Below are 18,318 nucleotides of genomic sequence, written 5' to 3'. Positions count from 1 at the left end.
GAACTCACTAGTCTCTAGCCTAATGCCTTAACCACTATATCAGACTGGCTCTATTTCTTGTTTCACCCTTTGTTTTTAGCTGATTGTATGGAGACTGCATTGTATATATATTTAATGATCTGACCTTCTGTAAATAAAGTTGGAAAATTGTTGGAAAATTGGGAGGGGGCATATTGCTGCAGGAACTACAAAGCACATCTCCTGAAACATCCAAGGAAGAGCCTTGGCTTAAACCAAACTTGGCCTCCCAGGTAAGGCAATGTCCTGGTCTCCAGGGATCCCAGCTACTTGGCTAAGAACAGTGACCTACAGTTCCACCTTATCTGACTGTGGAAAGTAGCCAAGAATAAGGGTTTCATCAAAGAAGAAAAGAGATCCTGATTTCTGCCTTTTTCGGAGTTTCATCCATTGTGTTCATGGAGTCTTCCTTGGAACTAATAAATGCAGTCATCCCAACATCTGCATTTGGACATCGGTGTCATCCAGAGTGCCATGAACAGAATCAGGGTTCTCAACATGGTACCAACATCTCCTTCCTGACCAGAGGTGGGCTTCAGCAGGTTCTGACCAGTTCTGGAGAACAGGTAGTGGAAATTTTGAGTAGTTCAGAGAACCAGTAGTAAAAATTCTGACTGGCCCCGCCCCCATCTTTTCTTTGCCTCCCAAGTCCCAGCTGATTGGGAGTAAATGGGGATTTTGCAGTAACCTTCCTCTGGATTGGGAAGGGAATGGAGATTTTACAGTATCCTTCTCCTGCCATGTCCACCAAGCCACGCCCACCAAGCCATTCAGCGCCCACCAAGCCACACCCACAGAACCGGTAGTAAAAAAGTTTGAAACCCTCCACTGTTCCTGACTAGTACTTCAATGGTGAGCACTGGAAAAGTCCATTGAGTTAAGATAGCTTGGGTGGTAAAAAGGAATGGGAAAACAGAATCCATATTGCTGTATTCACCAGGAGAACTGAACTTGAGAGACTCTTTACCTTTGTACCTATACAGATGAGCTTCAACCTACAAGAGTTCACTTAATGACCATTCAAAGTTACAACAGCACTGAAAAAAGTGACTTATGACCATTTTTTCACACTTATGACCATTGCAGCATCCCCATGGTGGCGTGATTTACATTCGGATAAATAAATAAATTAAATAAATAAATAAATAAATAAATTTATTTCTATACCGCCCTTCTCCGGAAGGACTCAGGCCGGTGTACAGCCTATTAAAAACACAAAGACAAACATCAGTTAAAAATAATTAAAATTATTACATAATTTCGGCTCAGATTTGAAACCCCAAAAATTTAAAACACCCAATTTAAAAATCATTACATTGATAGCCCGGCTTGGTGGAACAGCAGGGTCTTGAAGGCACAGCAAAATACACGAAGGTCGGAGATCTTACGCATTTCCGGGGGCAGTTCATTCCACAGGGCAGGGGCCCCCACAGAGAAGGCCCTCCCCCTGGGTGTCGCCAGTAGACATAACTTGGCTGATGGCACCCTGAGGAGGCCCTCTCTTGGGAGCGAACTGGCTGGTGGGAGGCTGTTGGTGGCAGAAGTTGGTCTCGAAGGTACCCGGATCCTATGCTCGATGACTAACTCACATTTATGATGGTTGCAGTGTCCTGGGGTCATGTGATCTCCTTTTGCGACCTTATGACAAGAAAAGTCAATGGGGAAGACGGACTCACTTATCAACCATGTTATTAATTTAACAACTGCAGTGATTCATTTAACAAATGTGGCAAGAAAAGTCATAAAATGTGGCCAGACTCACTTAACAAACGTCTAACTTAGCAACATAAATTTTGCCCTCAATTGTAGTCGTAAGTCGAGGACTGCCTGTACTCTGGTTGCATTTTTTCCAGCTAGTACAAAAAAGTTTATGCTACATTTCACTGAGTTTGCATCATTATGAAAATGCTTTATTTTAATATTTTGGGAGCTTCCTGGAGACTATTATTATGGATGGCCTTTATAAAGATAGTAATGTATTACAAAAATTCCAGCCAGGTAAGGAATATATACCCTTGGTACAGGGGTGAAATGCTCCCGGTTCGGACCGGATCATCCGATCCGGTAGCGATGGAGGCGGGTGGTTCAGAGAACCGGTAGCAAAAATCCCTGTCCCCCCATGCCCAGCTGAGCCGCACAATCATCAGAGGCTTTTTTTTTTACTTTTAAAAGCATTTTTTCTACAACCTCTTTGGCTGAAAAAATGCTTTTAAAAGTAAAAAAAAAAGCCTCTGCTGATCAGGCAACTCAACTGGGATCGTCAAAGGCTTTTAAAAGAAAAAAAGCCTCTGCTGATCAGGCAACTCAGCTGGAATCGTCAGAGCCTTTTGAAAGCATTTTTTTTCAACCTCTTCGCCAAAGAGATTGTAGAAAAAAATGGTTTTAAAAGGAAAAAAAAATTGGCCACGCCCACCTAGTCACATTACCCACCACAACCACCAAGCCACGCCCACAGAACCCGTAGTAACAAATTTTAGATTTTACCACTGCTTTGGTACCATACCATGAGTTCCTATACCTTACTACTTTTTAAATATTTGAAAAGACAATAATGTCAATTTCAGAGTTAATGTTGTTTTTTTTATTTTGTTCTATTTTGTTGTTTGTTATTTTGTTCTATTTTCTTGGTTTTTTTATTTTATTTACAGAGACTGTAAAAAGCAGACCTCTGCATTTTACAGTCTCTGGCCCTTTGGCTGATCCTCTCCGGGCCATTTCTTTCATTTTTCAGGCTGTTGGAAGAAATATTCATCTGGTTCAGTTCCAAGCGGGGTTCAGTTCCCATGTGACCCAGTGGTGGGTTGCCCCCGGTTTGGACCGGTTCGCAAGACCTGGTAGTAAAACCGGTGGGATGGTCCGCTCACCAACCCGGACATCATTAGGAAGTTTCTGCCCACGCACGAGCGAAACAAGTGTGTGCGCGCGGTCCCGTTGCAATCCAGTAGTAAAGGTAAGTAGAACCCACCCCTGATGTGACCCCTCGAGAAAAATTAATTGTCTACTCCTGTTCTAGAGACACAGTAGAGAATGGCTCCAAGACAGGGGTCAAATGTTCCCGGTTCGGACCGGATTGCCCAATCTGGTAGCGATGGAGGCGGGTGGTTTGGAGAACTGGTAGCAAAAATCCCTGCTCCCCCCCCCCCCATTGCCCAGCTGAGCTGTGCAATCATCAGAGGCTTTTTTTTAATTTTTAAAAGCATTTTTTTCTACAACCTCTGGCTGAAAAAATGCTTTTAAAAGTAAAAAAAAAAGCCGCTGATGATCGCGCGGCTCAGCTGGAATCGTCAGAAACTTTTTTTAAAAAAAGAAAGCCTCTGCCGATCAGGCAAGTCAGCTGGGATCGTCAGAGGCTTTAAAAAAAAAAAGCCTCTGCCGATCAGGGAAGTCAGCTGGGATCATCAGAGGCTTTAAAAGCATTTTTTTTACAACCTCTTCAGCCGAAGAGCCCATTTTAAAAAATGGTTTTAAAAGTTAAAAAAAAAAAGTTGGCCACACCCACTCAGTCATATTACACCCCGCCCACAGAACCGGTAGTAACAAATTTTACATTTCACCATTGCTCCAAGATCTAATAAATAGTAGGATGCTCCCTTTTTGTCCTTTGCCACTAAGTTCCAATAGTGGAAAAGCATTTTTTTCTGCAAAATATATTCCTTAAGCTTCAGAAACCTCCACATTTCTTGACTATTGTGCTAGCTGGAGCTACCGGCTATTGAGTTTTGACAATGTTTGAAGGATCACGGCTTCTCTAGCTCTTACATATGTGGAGATATATCAGGAGAAGGGAGAAGAGGCAAGGACAGAGATGAATGTGGAGGCAGAAGTCTGTTCACGGAGTGTTTTTTCCTTCCTCCCACAGACTCCAGAAGCTGTAAAGAACTGAAAATGAAGCAAGCTTGTTGATGAGGTCAGATAATATACAGGATGGCCAAATAAATGTAGATGAACCCTATGGCAAAAAAAAAAGAAAAAAAAAGAAAAAAAAAAGAATTGAGCACCAGAATTTTTATTAGATTATTGCTTGAAAGCAACTTTACCAAATGATCTTGATCCCAAATGTGTGGGTTGCAGTCCCTGTAATTTAACTAAGAACAGCTGCAAGAATTTGGTATGTCTAGTTTAATGAAAAGAAGGACTAGGGGTGACAGGATAGCAGTGTTCCAATATCTAAGGGGCTGCCACAAAGAAGAGTGGGGGGGTCAACCTATTTTCCAAAGCAACAGAAGGCAATGAAAAAAACAATGGATAGAAACTAATCAAGGAGAGAAATAACCTAGAACTAAGAAGAATTTTTCTTGATAGTTAGAACAATTAATCGGTGGAATGACTTTCCTCCAGAAATTGTGGGTGCTTCAACCTTGGAAGTTTTAAAGAAGAAATTGGGCAACCATTAGTCTGAAATGGTACAGGGTTTCCTGCTTGAACAGGGGGTTGGACTAGAAGACCTCCAAGGTTCCTCCCAACTCTATTATTCTGATATCCTATTAACTAAATTGATCAATGTCTGAGTGAGAATTGCATAGATTACCATCAAGCCTCTTTAGAATGTACCAGGTTGGGCGATATTATTGGAAGGTATCCATGAAAAACATGTTCCTTGGAGACATGGCAGAAAATAGATGATGTTGAAAAAAGGGATAAATTGAAAAACTGCACCCAATAGCTTTAGCAGGTGAGCTGCTACACTTCAGTCTTGCGAGGAATTGATTTCTTTGGGAAAGAATATCAGCATATTACATGTAATGCGTTTTTTAATGAATGGGTCAGCTCCAGTTTCCACTTTCTGTAGAGGGCATATAGAACGGCCTTGAAGGACAGGCAGAAGAGCTGCTACCAAGGCAACAGTGAGATAAGCAGGGCTTATTTTGCTTGGCCAGCAAAATAACTTCAGAGAACATCTTCAGTGAGCCGCTCCCTAGTTCACTGAAAATAAGGGGGGGGAGAGGAGAAGCACATTCAGACTCGCCAGAAGCGAATTAATTAAATTAAATTAAATTAAAGCATGTTCAGACTTACTGTAGCGGTTAGAATAAACGTAGCCCTGGTATATATGGCATTGGTTTCTTAGTCTGGTTTACTTTCTTGGATGATATTTTCACTTGGTGACAGCCATCAGTACCAGTGTATTTGAGTCCATCTTTCCATTATTTAACCGTCTCCATTTCATCTTTTTCTCATTCAAAATAATTCCTTTAAAATAGTGGAATATAATTTTTCATCATTCACCAGCAAATCCAGGCATTTGGTATCCATGGCTTCATGTCTCCATTCTAAATAGTTGCTTTATTTATTTTATTTTATTTTATCTCGAATTTATATACCGCACCTTCTCCCGAGGGACTCAGAGTGGTGTACAGCCAGATAAAAACATACAATATAAACATTAAAAACAGTTAAAAGGATATATATTAATTTGGCCCCAATTTAAGATAACAGACCAATTAAAAATTAAAAAAATATTTAAAAATATGTTAAGCCAGCCCGGCTTGCTGAAAAAAGAAAGTAAAATAAATATGTTTATTAGGCACTAATACCCTGTTTCCCCAAAAATAAGACACAACCGGAAAATAAACCCTAGCATGATTTTTCAGGATGCTCGTAATATAAGCCCTACCCCCAAAGTAAGCCCCAGTTAAGATTGTCAACTATTCAGAGGTGTTTAGTACTGTATTTCCCCCAAAATAAGACCTAACCGGAAAATAAGCCATACTGCATCTTTTGGAGCAAAAATAAGACCTGGTCTTATTTTGTGGGAAACATGGTAGCTGTCAAGCTTTCTGGGCCAGGACTTACTAGTAAATCTCAGTCCCCTTACTCAAAAAGAAAAAAAATCAAATTTGGCTGCAAGATTAAGACAAAGTTGAGGTTTTTCAGACATAACAAGTTGCAAATAGAATCTTTATTGCAAACTAGAATAAAGCCACATTATCACAGGACAGTTGATTGCCTTCAATTGGCATGAAGATAGAGTTTCTTCTTATACCCATGGCAATTTTAATTCACTCTATCTTCTCCCATGGACTTTATATCCTTGAAGCTGGATGCTTGTTGATTATTGACATTCTCTATCTAGAGCCCAATAACATTCTCAAAATTCTATCTCTTAAATATTTATTATTCAATAAATGGTAAACATAAATACATATGTTAACAACACAAAAACATGTTAATTATGATATATTATGCAAAAAGAAAGTGAGTGGGATGGGTTTAGCCCAGTAGCTGAACATCTCCAAATAAAGCTGAGAAAATTCCTATTTGATTCCTAACAGCTGCTGCCAGATTTGGAACATTTGCACATCAGCTGTGTGTCCAGCCCCCACTTCTCACAATCTTAATAACAATTAGAACAATGGGACACAACAGACATATTCGCCTACCTTTCAAAGCAGTGGTGAAATCCAATTTTTTTTACTACCGGTTCTGTGGGCGTGGCTTGATGGACGTGGCGTGGCTTGGTGGGTGTGGCTTGGTGGGCATGGCAGGGGAAGGATACTGCAAAATCTCCATTCCCACCCCACTCCAGGGGAAGGATATTGCAAAATCTCCATTCCCACCCCACTCTGGGGCTAGCCAGAGGTGGTATTTGCCAGTTCTCCGAACTACTCAAATTTTCCACTACCGGTTCTCTGAACTACTCAAAATTTCCGCTACCGGTTCTCCAGAACCTGTCAGAACCTGGTGGATTTCACCCCTGTTTCAAAGCATACCTCTGAACTTTTAGCCAGTGTGTTATTCCATTTATCAAAAGAACAAATATTTTGTTCATGTGTGTATTTGTTGGCATCCCCTTGGAAGCTTTGAGCTTCAGCATTGCTTTTTGTCCTCTTCTGGCTTACAGGAGTTTTAGAAGTCTAGAAACCAGAATAATAGAATGTAAAGGTTTTTCCTCAATTAAAAGCTGGCTGGGGAATTCTGGGAATTGAAGTCCAAACATGTTTAAGTTGCCAAAGTTGAGAAACTCTGCTGAAAGAATTAAAAGGATAAAAGGATACATTTTTTTAAAAAGCCTCCCTAGCCATATGTAGGTCTGTTTAAAGAGATGCATAAGACTTCTCTTTCCAGCCACAATGATTAGTTATTGACTAATCAATACTTGTTGAACTGAGGTTTCTCTCTCTCTTTCTCTCTCTCTCTCTTTCTCCCCTCCTCTTCCCTATCAGCAATTCTTTCTTCTTTTTTAACTTTTCTAGCCTATTCTAATTTCATTATAGAAAGCTCCTTTGAACTATTGTTCTTTTCATACCAATAGATGAGACCTCTTCTCATAAGCAAAATGTATCACATTTGAATACACAACACGTTTTATGTAAATGGAACATTCTTCCTTGCTGCAAGTGAATGCAATTGGGCCTGAAATAACAGATTGCTTCTACCCTGGGATCTCCTTGGGAAGAACATTTTAAGAGTTGTTTACTCACTTACACCATGTTTTGTTTTACATCACTAATAGATTTGCACAGCAGGTAGGAATCTTTTTTTTTTTAATTTTCCGCTATCGAATTCCTAATAAGGTACACCAAACACATCGTGCTGAAACCAAAGAAAACATACATTTGCTATCATGCAAATGAAGAAAAAACTGGCTTAAACCAATCTGTCTTAAATTATTCATTTAAAAACAGCCTTTGCTGGTGTTACACAAAGACCTACTGTAGTGCCTTCAGATGATTTCTTACCATCTTGTCTCCTTTCCCCTGTTAAGCGCTTCCGCTGAGGGCCAGGAGAAAGCTACAATGATGCCAAAAGGGCAAGGGCGTCATGATATCATGCGCATGTTGCCATTACATGCTTGTGTCATAACCCCCTACACATTTGTTTTCTTTTTACGACCCTTTAATCCCTTTCTGTGGGGTGGAGTTGCGGCAACTGAATGAAGTTGAGAGTTTACTAGCTGGATGCCCTTCCTAATGCCTACGCGGAGTTCACAACAGATATTTTTTTTCTTTGCACCCTGATAGAGAAACATCTGCTGCTGCCTAGGATTGAACTCACAACCTTTCAAATGGGAGGCGAGTGTCTTCACCTTTATACCACCATGCCGCTATAACGCCCTACACAATTACAAGTATACAACACATAGCATTTGTGTGATGATGATGACGATATTAAGAATGTGTCAAGGCTCATCAACCTTCTGGAGTTGTGAAGGTGAAATAATATCATCTCTGAAATGTTATAACCAGAGGTCTTTTTCCTCAGTTGCTGGTATGGTTGAATTGGCAAGGAAGGTGATCAGTTTTAAGCAATACATATAAGGAAGGAGCCACGAATAGGATGCTGAAATTGATAGTGGGAGGAAAACAGAGATTAATGACTAATTAATCTAAAAACCTAAAACCCAGGTGGTAAAGTAAGGCAAGATACCACCCATAGAAAAATGGATTGCCCACAATCCCTCAATCCCACCCACCCCTTATCTCGAATCCAGCTCAACAGTCGTGAGGGGAAAAAAGCAGGCAATTGATGATATTATTAAGCAATACACTCAAAACAATTTTTGGTTTATGGAAAAATCTTTTACACATCTAGATATTTTCTTTGCCCACCCTTGTTAGAGAGGATTTTTCTTTTAAAAAAACTAACCAACACAAGTTAAAGGAACAGATGTCACGTAACAAATGATTTATAGCTTTGCAACTATATTTTTTTTGGGGTCTACTTATGAATTAATGTATGTCTAGTTTATATGCATAAACATAGGAATCAGCAGGCTACTTACAGGAGGTTCCTTCTGGGCTCAATTGGAGCAGATGGAAGCATGCTTTTTCAAGTACACCACTATTTTAAGATAGTATAATGACTCTTAATGTTATGTAATGTTGAGGCTTACATACCGATTCTAATTCTTTCAAAAATTATTGTGAAACAAATTAAAGTTTTTATGGTTTTAAATGGAAAAATAAAGGTTTCATGGTAAAGCTTTCCAAAACTTGGGATCGCTGTTAAAATCCAACAAACGTTACAAAATTTGCACTTAGATTTGGAAATTCTAAATTGGAAAAGTATCAAAAGCCTCCTTTTATGTCCCCAGCAGGAGCTAGAGCAAAGGACAAGAGCTCACCCTGTCCCACAGCAGCACTTGGTCTCTAATGCAGGCTTGCTAACGTCTGGCCCATCTTCCTAACCACAAGAGCTACCGTGCTCCTCTCTAGACTCTGTAAGACAGAAGTGTCAAACTCGATTTCATTGAGGGCCGCATCAGGATTGTGTTTGACTTCAGGGGGCTGGGGTGGGCGTGGCCAAGGTATGTGTGTGGCCAGCTCAATGTTACTCATGTCAGGGACGCCTGTGATGGCCCAAGCACCCTGACAGTGAAAACGGTCTCGCAAGCTCTATTTTTGGCTGTAATGGCTTCCTGCAACCCTCTGCCAGCTAAAACAGAGCTCAGGTGGGCTGCCCATGGCCCTCACAAGCTTTGTTTTTACTGGCAGAGGCACTGTGGGCCAATCCTTTGCTGTTTCCAGGGTGGCCCCGCAGGCCAGATCTAAGCTTCTCGTGGGCCGGATCTGGCCCCTGGGCCTTGAGTTTGATACCCCTGCTATAAGACAAGGATTCCCTCTCCCTGTGTTGCATTTCATCTCAAAGTCTGGATAGCTCAACAGACAGAGCTCTGTAATTTAAGACCAGCTGTCTGCAATTAAAGTAAGATCGAATCCCACCAGGCTCAAGGTTGACTCAGCCTTCCATCCTTTCTAAGGTAGGTAAATTGAGGACCCAGTTTGTGGGGGTAATAAGCTGACTTTGTATAAATATACAAAAGTATGAAGGCTATTGCTTAACGCATTGTAAGCCGCCCTGAGTCTCCGGAGAAGGGCGGCATATAAATCAAATTTAAAAAAAAAAGTCTAAATCATTTTGTAATCTTATTCCATAAGAAACTGCCTCTTAAGTCATATGTTAAATTGTAAATCTATATTGTTCTGAGAATAGGAAATAGTGCAGTGCAACTGTAGTCAACATATATATGAATGACAATAGATGAAATTCAACATTGCCCATATGCTGCTAAGAGCCACTTGTTGTGAGTTGGGTGATATAAATTTGGTAAACCAGCAAACAAACAAACAATACACATTCTAATTTTGACACTGGATTTTCCATGCAGGAGTATTTTAAAGGAATATAGGAAGTGCAGAGATAAGAGGAGTCACCGCTTTCTGTTCTATTGTTAAAAATAAATTTATCAAGGGAGGCATATCAAAGGATTTAATCCAATAAGAAGAATTTATGAATACTTTTTAGCTGGATGCAATGAGCCTTATAAATTAAACATGCAACCTCCAAACTCCCAGGGTCTTTAACTGTTAACTAAGCTATTTATATCAGCAATATTTAAAAAAATCGTCTCGAACCCAGACACGTCAATTAGATTTTCCATGAACATTAACTTTGAAGGGCTAGGAAAACAAAGTTTATACATAGAATATCTCCTTTTATAGCATGTCGTCAATAGCAAAAAGTCCACAGGAAATAAAGGAGCTGTCGCTGTTGAATTTCACCATTTCGTTTCTTATGATGCCAGCTCCTATTTTAGTTCAAAGCATTGCTAACTATCTCTGGAGATCTAAAAATCAAATAAGGCTTCAGCTTATCCAAGTTGGATAAATTGCTCCCTTGCTTTGAAAAAGAAAACACTCTTGAGATACTCCTGCAAAGAATGCAGAGCTAAAGACACTTTATCTGCTTGATGCAAAGAGAAGTTACCCACGCACTGAATTTGACAAATGTAAAAGATAATAAATTAGCTGGTTCTGGGCGCTTCCATGTTAAGGCTCCTGAGAGCTACTAATTAAAAGGCACCACACCACAGCCCCATTGTTTTCTCCTTAACAGATTCGCTCTGAAAAAGAATTACAGAAGAGATGAAGGTTGTCAATAGATATGGTGCCATTTGGAGCTCTGGCACTAATTTTATTTTATATCATGGTTGTCTGACCAACTCTGAAGCTGACCTGCCCAAAGCCATCTTGACAGCTTCAGTGTTGCCACACTGGAGCTGAGGGATAGGGAGGGGGGATTTGAGATAGCTGGGATTTTGTAGCCAAAGCAAAATACTTTCTCTTGGGAACCAAGGACATTCTCACACCTGGTCAGAGGAAGGCGGAGTGATATCACCAGGCAACCAAACCACACTGTGATTGGACCATGTGACTGATTCTTTTGAGAAAGTGACAAACGTTTACTTTTATTTAGGTGAAAACCACGGGAGCCTTTAGAGTCGGTTTTCACCAGGTCTGTGCCAATATAATATATCCAATAAAGCTGTTCTTTGAGGAATCTACCTGCCTCAGAGTTTTGCTTGTTATGGGTCTATTACTTGGAACCCTGACAATGGTCTTGATCATTCTGTTGGATGAAGATGTGGGCATACAGGTAGTCCTTGATTTACAACCACAATCCAGCCCAACATTTCTGTTGCTAAGTGAAACAGTTGTTAAATGAATTTTGCCCCATTTTATGACATTTCTTGCCACAGTTGTTAAATGAAATCACTGCAGTTGTTAAGTTAGTATTCATTTAACAACTGTTAAATGAATCTGGCTTCTCCATCGATTTTGTGATCACGTGATCCCAGGACACCTGTAACCGTCATAAATAGGAACCAGTTGGAAAGCATCCAAATTTTGATCACATGCCCATGGGGATTTTGTTTACAGTCATAAGTGTGAAAAAACGGTCATAAGTCACTTTTTTCAGTGATGTAACTGTGAACACTCATTAAATAAACTGTTGCAAGTCAAGGACTACCTATAATTTAAATCAATAGAATTAATGTATCTATACTTTGGATTTATATCCCTTCTGACACCCAGGAGCTTGAAGTAACATACATGCCATTCATTGTTCTTCAATGGTTTTCCCCAGGAACAGTTCTGGAAAATAGTTGGATCGTGTTGATTTGATGGCAACCCCAAAGATGCTTTTCCCTTGGAGCAACGATGATGTGGATGAGTGAGAATCTCCATAGACCTTTGACCTGACAAATTGCCAGTGGCCCAAAGTCATTCAGAAAGATGATAGGACTGGGATTATTTTTTTTTCAGTCTTGAGGTTGCAGGTAATATGCAGTGATACTACCACAATGGGCAAGGAGAAAAAAATTCAACTTTTCTAATCCCTTTGAGTAGGGATGGAGATTATCTCCAAGAATTTCTTTTTAAAGATTAGCAGTCTTGGGCAGAAGGAATAACTTTGAGAAGAGCTGCAACCTTCTCAAGGCAAGGATCTGATAAAAGAAATTTGAGTCCAGAGCAGAAATGTAATTTGAGACTGTGTCTCAGATATGAAGATAAAGAGCAGGGAGGGGGAAGCATATTCACACTTGCAGCATTCTCTTACTCTAACCATAAGTAATATTATCATTCATAACTTTTCTTTCCTAGTCTTGTTTATCTCAAAGGGCTGATAGCCGCAGAGGTTTTGTGCACCACTTTAAACACACATGCATCCTTTTATAAACCAAAAATCATACTGTCAAAGCTCACCTTTGGAGATCTGAGGTGTAGAGACTTCCTTGCTCCTTGGTTGCTCCATCTTATAAGACTATGATTCCAGGCATATTGGATGAGCTTCTCCTGCCATCCTGATCCTGGTGCTCTTCAGTAGGGTTAGGACCAGGGGTGAAATCCAGCAGGTTCTGACAGGTTCTGGAGAACCGGTAGCAGAAATTTTGAGCAGTTCGGAGAACTAGTAGTGGAAATTTTGAGTAGTTCAGAGAACTGGCAAATACTACATCTGGCTGGCCCCAGAGTGGGGAGGGAATGGGGATTTTGCAGTATCCTTCCCCTGCCATGTGACCTCCTTATGCACAGCAATTAGGTCTGGAATGCTCTGTTGGATGTTCCAACACAATTGTGGGGGAAACCAAAATGGCAAGCAGCATTATAGTCTCATTGGCCCCAAAGATTTTGGTGGGCATAAGCAATGATAGTAGCAACAGCAGCAGGAACTTAAGAATATGGATGTGACTTTGGTTCTTAATAGAGATATGACAGAATGTAGAATCAGTAGAGATTCTTTTGTTTATTAGAATTTTGTCACTGTGACCAAAAAAGGAGTATAATAAGGCTGTCATGCACATATAATTACACTGGATTCCAATACAAAAGGTACAATTAGGGCAAAACCATACTGAGCTTTGAAAATGCCTTCTTTAATGTCCAACTGATTTGTCCTCAAAAAGAAATTTATTTTTGCTAGAAGATTTTATTTGCCAGGGAGCTGAACAAAAGAAGTGAGAAACAAATACTTACGTTTCCTGTGTAATCACATTTTCACCGGGGTTGATGTAGTCCACTGACTTGACGTGCACAGTAACAACAGTGTACAACAGTAACTTACACAACTGCAAAAGTGTTAAATTGCATACAAGCAGTATACTGTATTTTCAAAGTCACTCCAATAGACACAAATAAATTAGCCAAGTGATTATATTCTGATAATATTTGAAACTACAGAGATGTATTAAGGAAACCATGTCTGATCTTCTATTATTTAACATTTAAAAAACAAGCAAAAGGATTTTAGCTTTAGAAATTGTACATCTGTGAAAGGTTGGGATGGGAACATTAAAATATGCACATAAGCTCTTATGCATGAAGAAAATACATATCATTAATCCAATAAAAGACATAGAGTAAAATATTTTTGAGTCTTAACAATTCTCTCCTAATCACCAGCTAAATTCCTTGGCTGCAAAGTGGTAATGGATATATCATTTACCTAGAGCTACCTGTCCTCTTCACACAAAGCTGCTTTTTGCTAAATTAAACAAACAAAATAAACAATTGCAACTGTACATCCTGCCAAGTTCATGGAACAGAGCTTTCAAAATTTATGTCAACAAAGACATGCATACCTAATGTATTTATTGGCAGTATGCATTTCAAGCAAAATCTCTACACTACACTACTATGTCTATTTTTTTCTTTACACCCAATAAATAATTAATCTGCATGATTTAAACATTTTCTCATATCTTTGGGCCAGATGGAAAGAACTGAATATTGTTCCACTTGGATACAATCTAAATTTTTGTAATTAGGTTATAGGTTTAATTTAGTACAAATTTGCATTAATCAGTTTAATATTTAATATGGAATTTCTTATTTCCTTAGATACTCCATCCTGGTCAAGGGTCTTTGCAATATACTATAATAGTAATAACAATAACCGAGCACTAGCTGTACTGGTCTGTTTGGACAAAAGAAAGAAGGAAGGAAGGAAGGAAGGAAGGAAGGAAGGAAGGAAGGAAGGAAGGAAGGAAGGAAGGAAGGAAGGAAGGAATTATTACTATTTATTATGTACATCCCCGTAGTAATATTGATAGATTATACCTGTTCTGCAGAAATGGAGGCTGAGATTTATTTCAAGCCAAACAAACTGTCAAAGAAATGCATGCATTGGGTATTTATGTAAAAGACAGACAAGAACAAGAACTGATGCAAGTTAAAAATTGGAATTTACTGAATGTACAGGAAACAAAACATGAATATTGAAATAAAGTAATAAATACATAAACAGAATGCTGGCAAGGAAAATCCATTACGTGGTCAGTTTCTACAAAAGATTAAGGGGAAGGTGGATAAGGATAAAATCTGGCAATGGCTTACAACAGGAACATGAAAAAAGAAAGTGAAGGCTTGATTTAGGCAGCTGTTTGAACTAATAAAATCAAGATTCGAACTGAAAAATCATCAAGTGATTTAAAGTGCAGATTGTGCAAAAAAAAAAAAAAAACCACCAGAAAAAACAATAGATCACAAGATCACACAAACTGATTATAAACAATTGTTATAATAAAACAATTATAAACATGTTATAGACATAACATAATGGCCAATCCAAACATCTGGCTGACTTCACAACCAACAATAATTCAACTATTCTGCAAAGCATCCTATTTTCTGCAGTGCTAAATTTGAACCTGAGCTGTAGCATTTCAAATAGGGATACCTATTCACACATACTCACCTTCCTTACTGGAAACTAGTACGTCAGTACTATTTAAAACTAGTTAACTAGTTGTAACTAGTACTAGTTAAAAAGCTAGGTTAAAACTCTTTCTTCTGACATTATATGGGAAGAGGAAATGTATGTGTCTGTATGTGTGTTAAATCCATCTTGTAAAAAGTACAATTTATCCTCTCAAACTAACATATGAACTGCTATCCAGAAGCAGCCATAGTTAGAAAAGTCAGTAATGATTATGGCGACCAAATTAGATGACTGTGGAAAGGAATTGACTGTATTCATGGAGTAACTTAGTCCAACTTCAGCAGTCTGTTGGGTTGCCATATACTTTCTAGAGATAGCCTACATCTGCATAGCAATCACTCAGAACAGCCCCTTAAGAGAGCATATCAGGCATGTCGATCTCTCATTTTCTTCTTCTGTCCTAACATGTTCTCATGTGGTTTCTAGATCTAAGCACACGTGGGCCAGCAGGACCACTCTGAGGTGAGGTTGGGGAGTTTCTAAGTTCCATCATGGAGAACATCCGTTTCCAAAATTAGCTCACTCTCACACTGAAAGGGAAGCAAAACTGGCATATTGGAACTGCTTCTGTAAGCCCTTGGAGAGGGTGGAAGCATCTCTTTCTCTGATACGAGCCTTCCGTAATACTCTTCGTGGATGCTTGCTGTGGAGGGGAGTGGCTCATTCCAAGCTACAATGGCATGTGCGGGTAATGACAACGGGGAATCTTCCTCTTTTCTGTGGGGGTAGGAGGTCAACTCACCGCTCAGATGGACTCTCTGGGTGGCAGAACGGTTGGGAACACAACAAGGAAGATGGTGGCCACCCAACAGGCTCCTGAATGCCCGCTGGAAGTCTACATTGAAAGCATAGATCACTGGGTTGATGGTGGAGTTGGCCCAGCCAAGCCACATGAAAATATTGAAGACAGATAGGTTGATGCAGGTCAGTTGCTCAGGGCTTCTGTCCATGGACCCTGTGTCACAAAAGGGCAACAGGCAATTGAGCAAGAAGAACGGCATCCAGCAGCAGACAAAAACTCCTAAGATGATGGTCAGGGTTTGAAGCAACTTGGTTTCTTTGCACAGTGAGCTGCGCAGAGAAGAAACAGGCTCCTTCCCCTTGACCAAGCCAAGGCCACCTGCTCTTTCCAAGGAGGAGATGCGATGGATCTGAGCCTTAGCAATGCGAAATATCTGTGCGTACATCCCAATCATGATGGAGACGGGAATGTAGAAGCTGATCAAGGAGGAGGCGATGGCATAAGTACGGTTGAGACGAGTGTCACAGTGATAGGGAAGCAAGCCAGGGGTCCCCTCGGCGGTGTGCCAATGGAGGTGGACAGGGATGAAGGAAATGAGGACAGAGAGGGTCCAAGCCAACGTGATCATCGTGAAGGCCAGGGACTGTGTCATCCGCCGCTCATAGCAGAAGGGGTTGGCAATGGCCCAGTAACGATCCAGGCTGATGATGCAGAGGTGGAGGATGGAAGCTGTGGAGCACATGATGTCAAAGGCCACCCAGGTGTCACAGAAGTGGCTGCCAAAGAGCCACGCTCCACCTGCAACTTCTGTGACCGCCTTCCAGGGCATGACCAGCAGTCCTACGCAAAGGTCAGACAAAGCCAGGGAGAGCACAAACCAGTTGGTGGCTCTGGTCCGCAGATGGGGGAACCGGAGGACGGCCAGGCACACCACACTGTTGCCCACCAGGGTGCTCAGCACCAACAGCGACAGCAAGCATCCTGCCAACACCCTCAAGCCACTGACTGGGCCCTGGGGCTCCCAGACCTCCCAGCTGTGGTTGGATGCATTCTCCATCAGGGAAGGTCTTTCTCTTTCTCCTTTTCTCAGCTTCTTCTTTGGAAAAAAAACTTTCCCTCCCCGAGCCTGAATTTGGCGGGGGCTTATAAGGGACCTGGGCAGCACAGGCTCATCAGCAGTTCCGCAACGCCAGCATCTTCGAATCAGGATCAGGATCACAGAATTGGAAGGGACCTTGGATGTCTTCTAAGAGCCGCGATGACGCCGTGGTTAGAGTGCAGTACCGCAGGTTACTTCTGCTGCCTTCCTGCAATTTGGCAGATCGAATCTCGCCAGGCTTGAGGTTGACTCAGCCTTCCATCCTTCCAAGGTAGGTAAAGTGAGGACCCAGATTGTTGGGGGCAAGATGCTGACTCTGTAAACCGCTTAGAGAGGGCTGTAAAAGCACTGTGAAGCGGTATATAAGTCTAAGTGCTATTGCTATTGTAGTCCAACTCCCGGCTCAAGCAGGAGATCCTATACCATTTCAGACAAATGGTGGTCCAGCCTCTTCTCAAAAACCTGCATTGATGGAGCACCCACAATTTCTGGAGGCAAGTTCACGGACGATGAGAACGATGAAACGGACGATGAGAACGATTAAACTTCTCTTAGGAAGTTTCTCCTCCATTCCAGCTTCGCTTCTGTCCTTGATCAGTTTCCACCCCTTGTTTCTTGCCTTGCCTTCTGGTGCCTTGGGAAATAAGTTGACTCCCCTTCTTCTTTGCTGGCAGCAGCTCCTCAAATCCTGGGATAATCACACTGCTCTCCCATCACCCTTCATAATGACCAACCAGCCCATGAAGAGTTCTACCACGGGCTGCCTTCATTCTTGAGAGTGGTCCAAGGCAACGCAGACTGGGGGGGAAAAAGACGAGGAGAGAAGCAAAGTGGACAGCGCGGCTCCTGCTTGAGTTGCCTCTGCTTCCATTGCCAAAACTTTCCCTTGCCTTCCTTGCGGCGAGCACGGATCCCGGTCCCGGTTGGATGGTCCTGGAGGAGACGGCCGGCTCCTTCCCGGCTGGAGCGGTCGGGGCTGCTGTGGAGCCGCTGGGATGCTACGAAATCTGGGCGCTCTGTCGCTCCCTTGACGCGGAGGCGAGCAGAGGAGGTGAGGCGAAGAAGGAAGGAGCCAGTCCCGGGTGCGATGCGCCCACGAAGCAGGTTAGCTGCTTGCCGGCGTCTCGTTTGGAGGTAACTCGCCCCGGATCGTCTAGCCAGTTTTTCGCTACTGAAAGAAGGGGGAAGATGCCTTCCCTTCGCTGGGTCTAAATAAGCCAGCTCAAATTACCGATGCCAAAAATAATAATAATAATAATAATATTCTGAGTTCTTTCCTATCCTGAGCCAGCTTCAGACTGGGCTCTTCACAGCATCGTGGGAGGGAGGCAGAAATTCTACAGGTGCAGCTTTCCGCTCTGATAAGGAGGAAGGTGGGTGGGGGGAGAGCCTAATGCACAACTGTGTAGTGCCTTACAATTAAAAAAAAAAACAACCGAAAAGAAAAACCCCACTGGAT

The 18,318-nt window shown here is 41.4% G+C and overlaps 1 protein-coding gene across 1 annotated transcript; it reads right to left on the bottom strand.

The window, feature by feature from the left end:
- Nucleotides 1-13,025: 13,025 nt before the first annotated feature.
- On the bottom strand, nt 13,026-17,391 carry LOC117673146 (D(1) dopamine receptor-like). The gene has a single exon (XM_034430338.3). The coding sequence runs from the start codon at nt 16,815-16,817 to the stop codon at nt 15,498-15,500; it is 1,320 nt and encodes a 439-aa protein (XP_034286229.1). The 5' UTR covers nt 16,818-17,391; the 3' UTR covers nt 13,026-15,497.
- Between the last annotated feature and the right edge of the window lie 927 nt (nt 17,392-18,318).

This window comes from Pantherophis guttatus, chromosome 6 (assembly GCF_059756535.1).
Source record: "Pantherophis guttatus breed Tessera chromosome 6, ASM5975653v1, whole genome shotgun sequence".
Taxonomy (NCBI): Eukaryota; Metazoa; Chordata; class Lepidosauria; order Squamata; family Colubridae; genus Pantherophis; species Pantherophis guttatus.
Note: the sequence above shows the minus strand (reverse complement) of the source record. Positions and strands in the feature narration are given on the sequence as shown.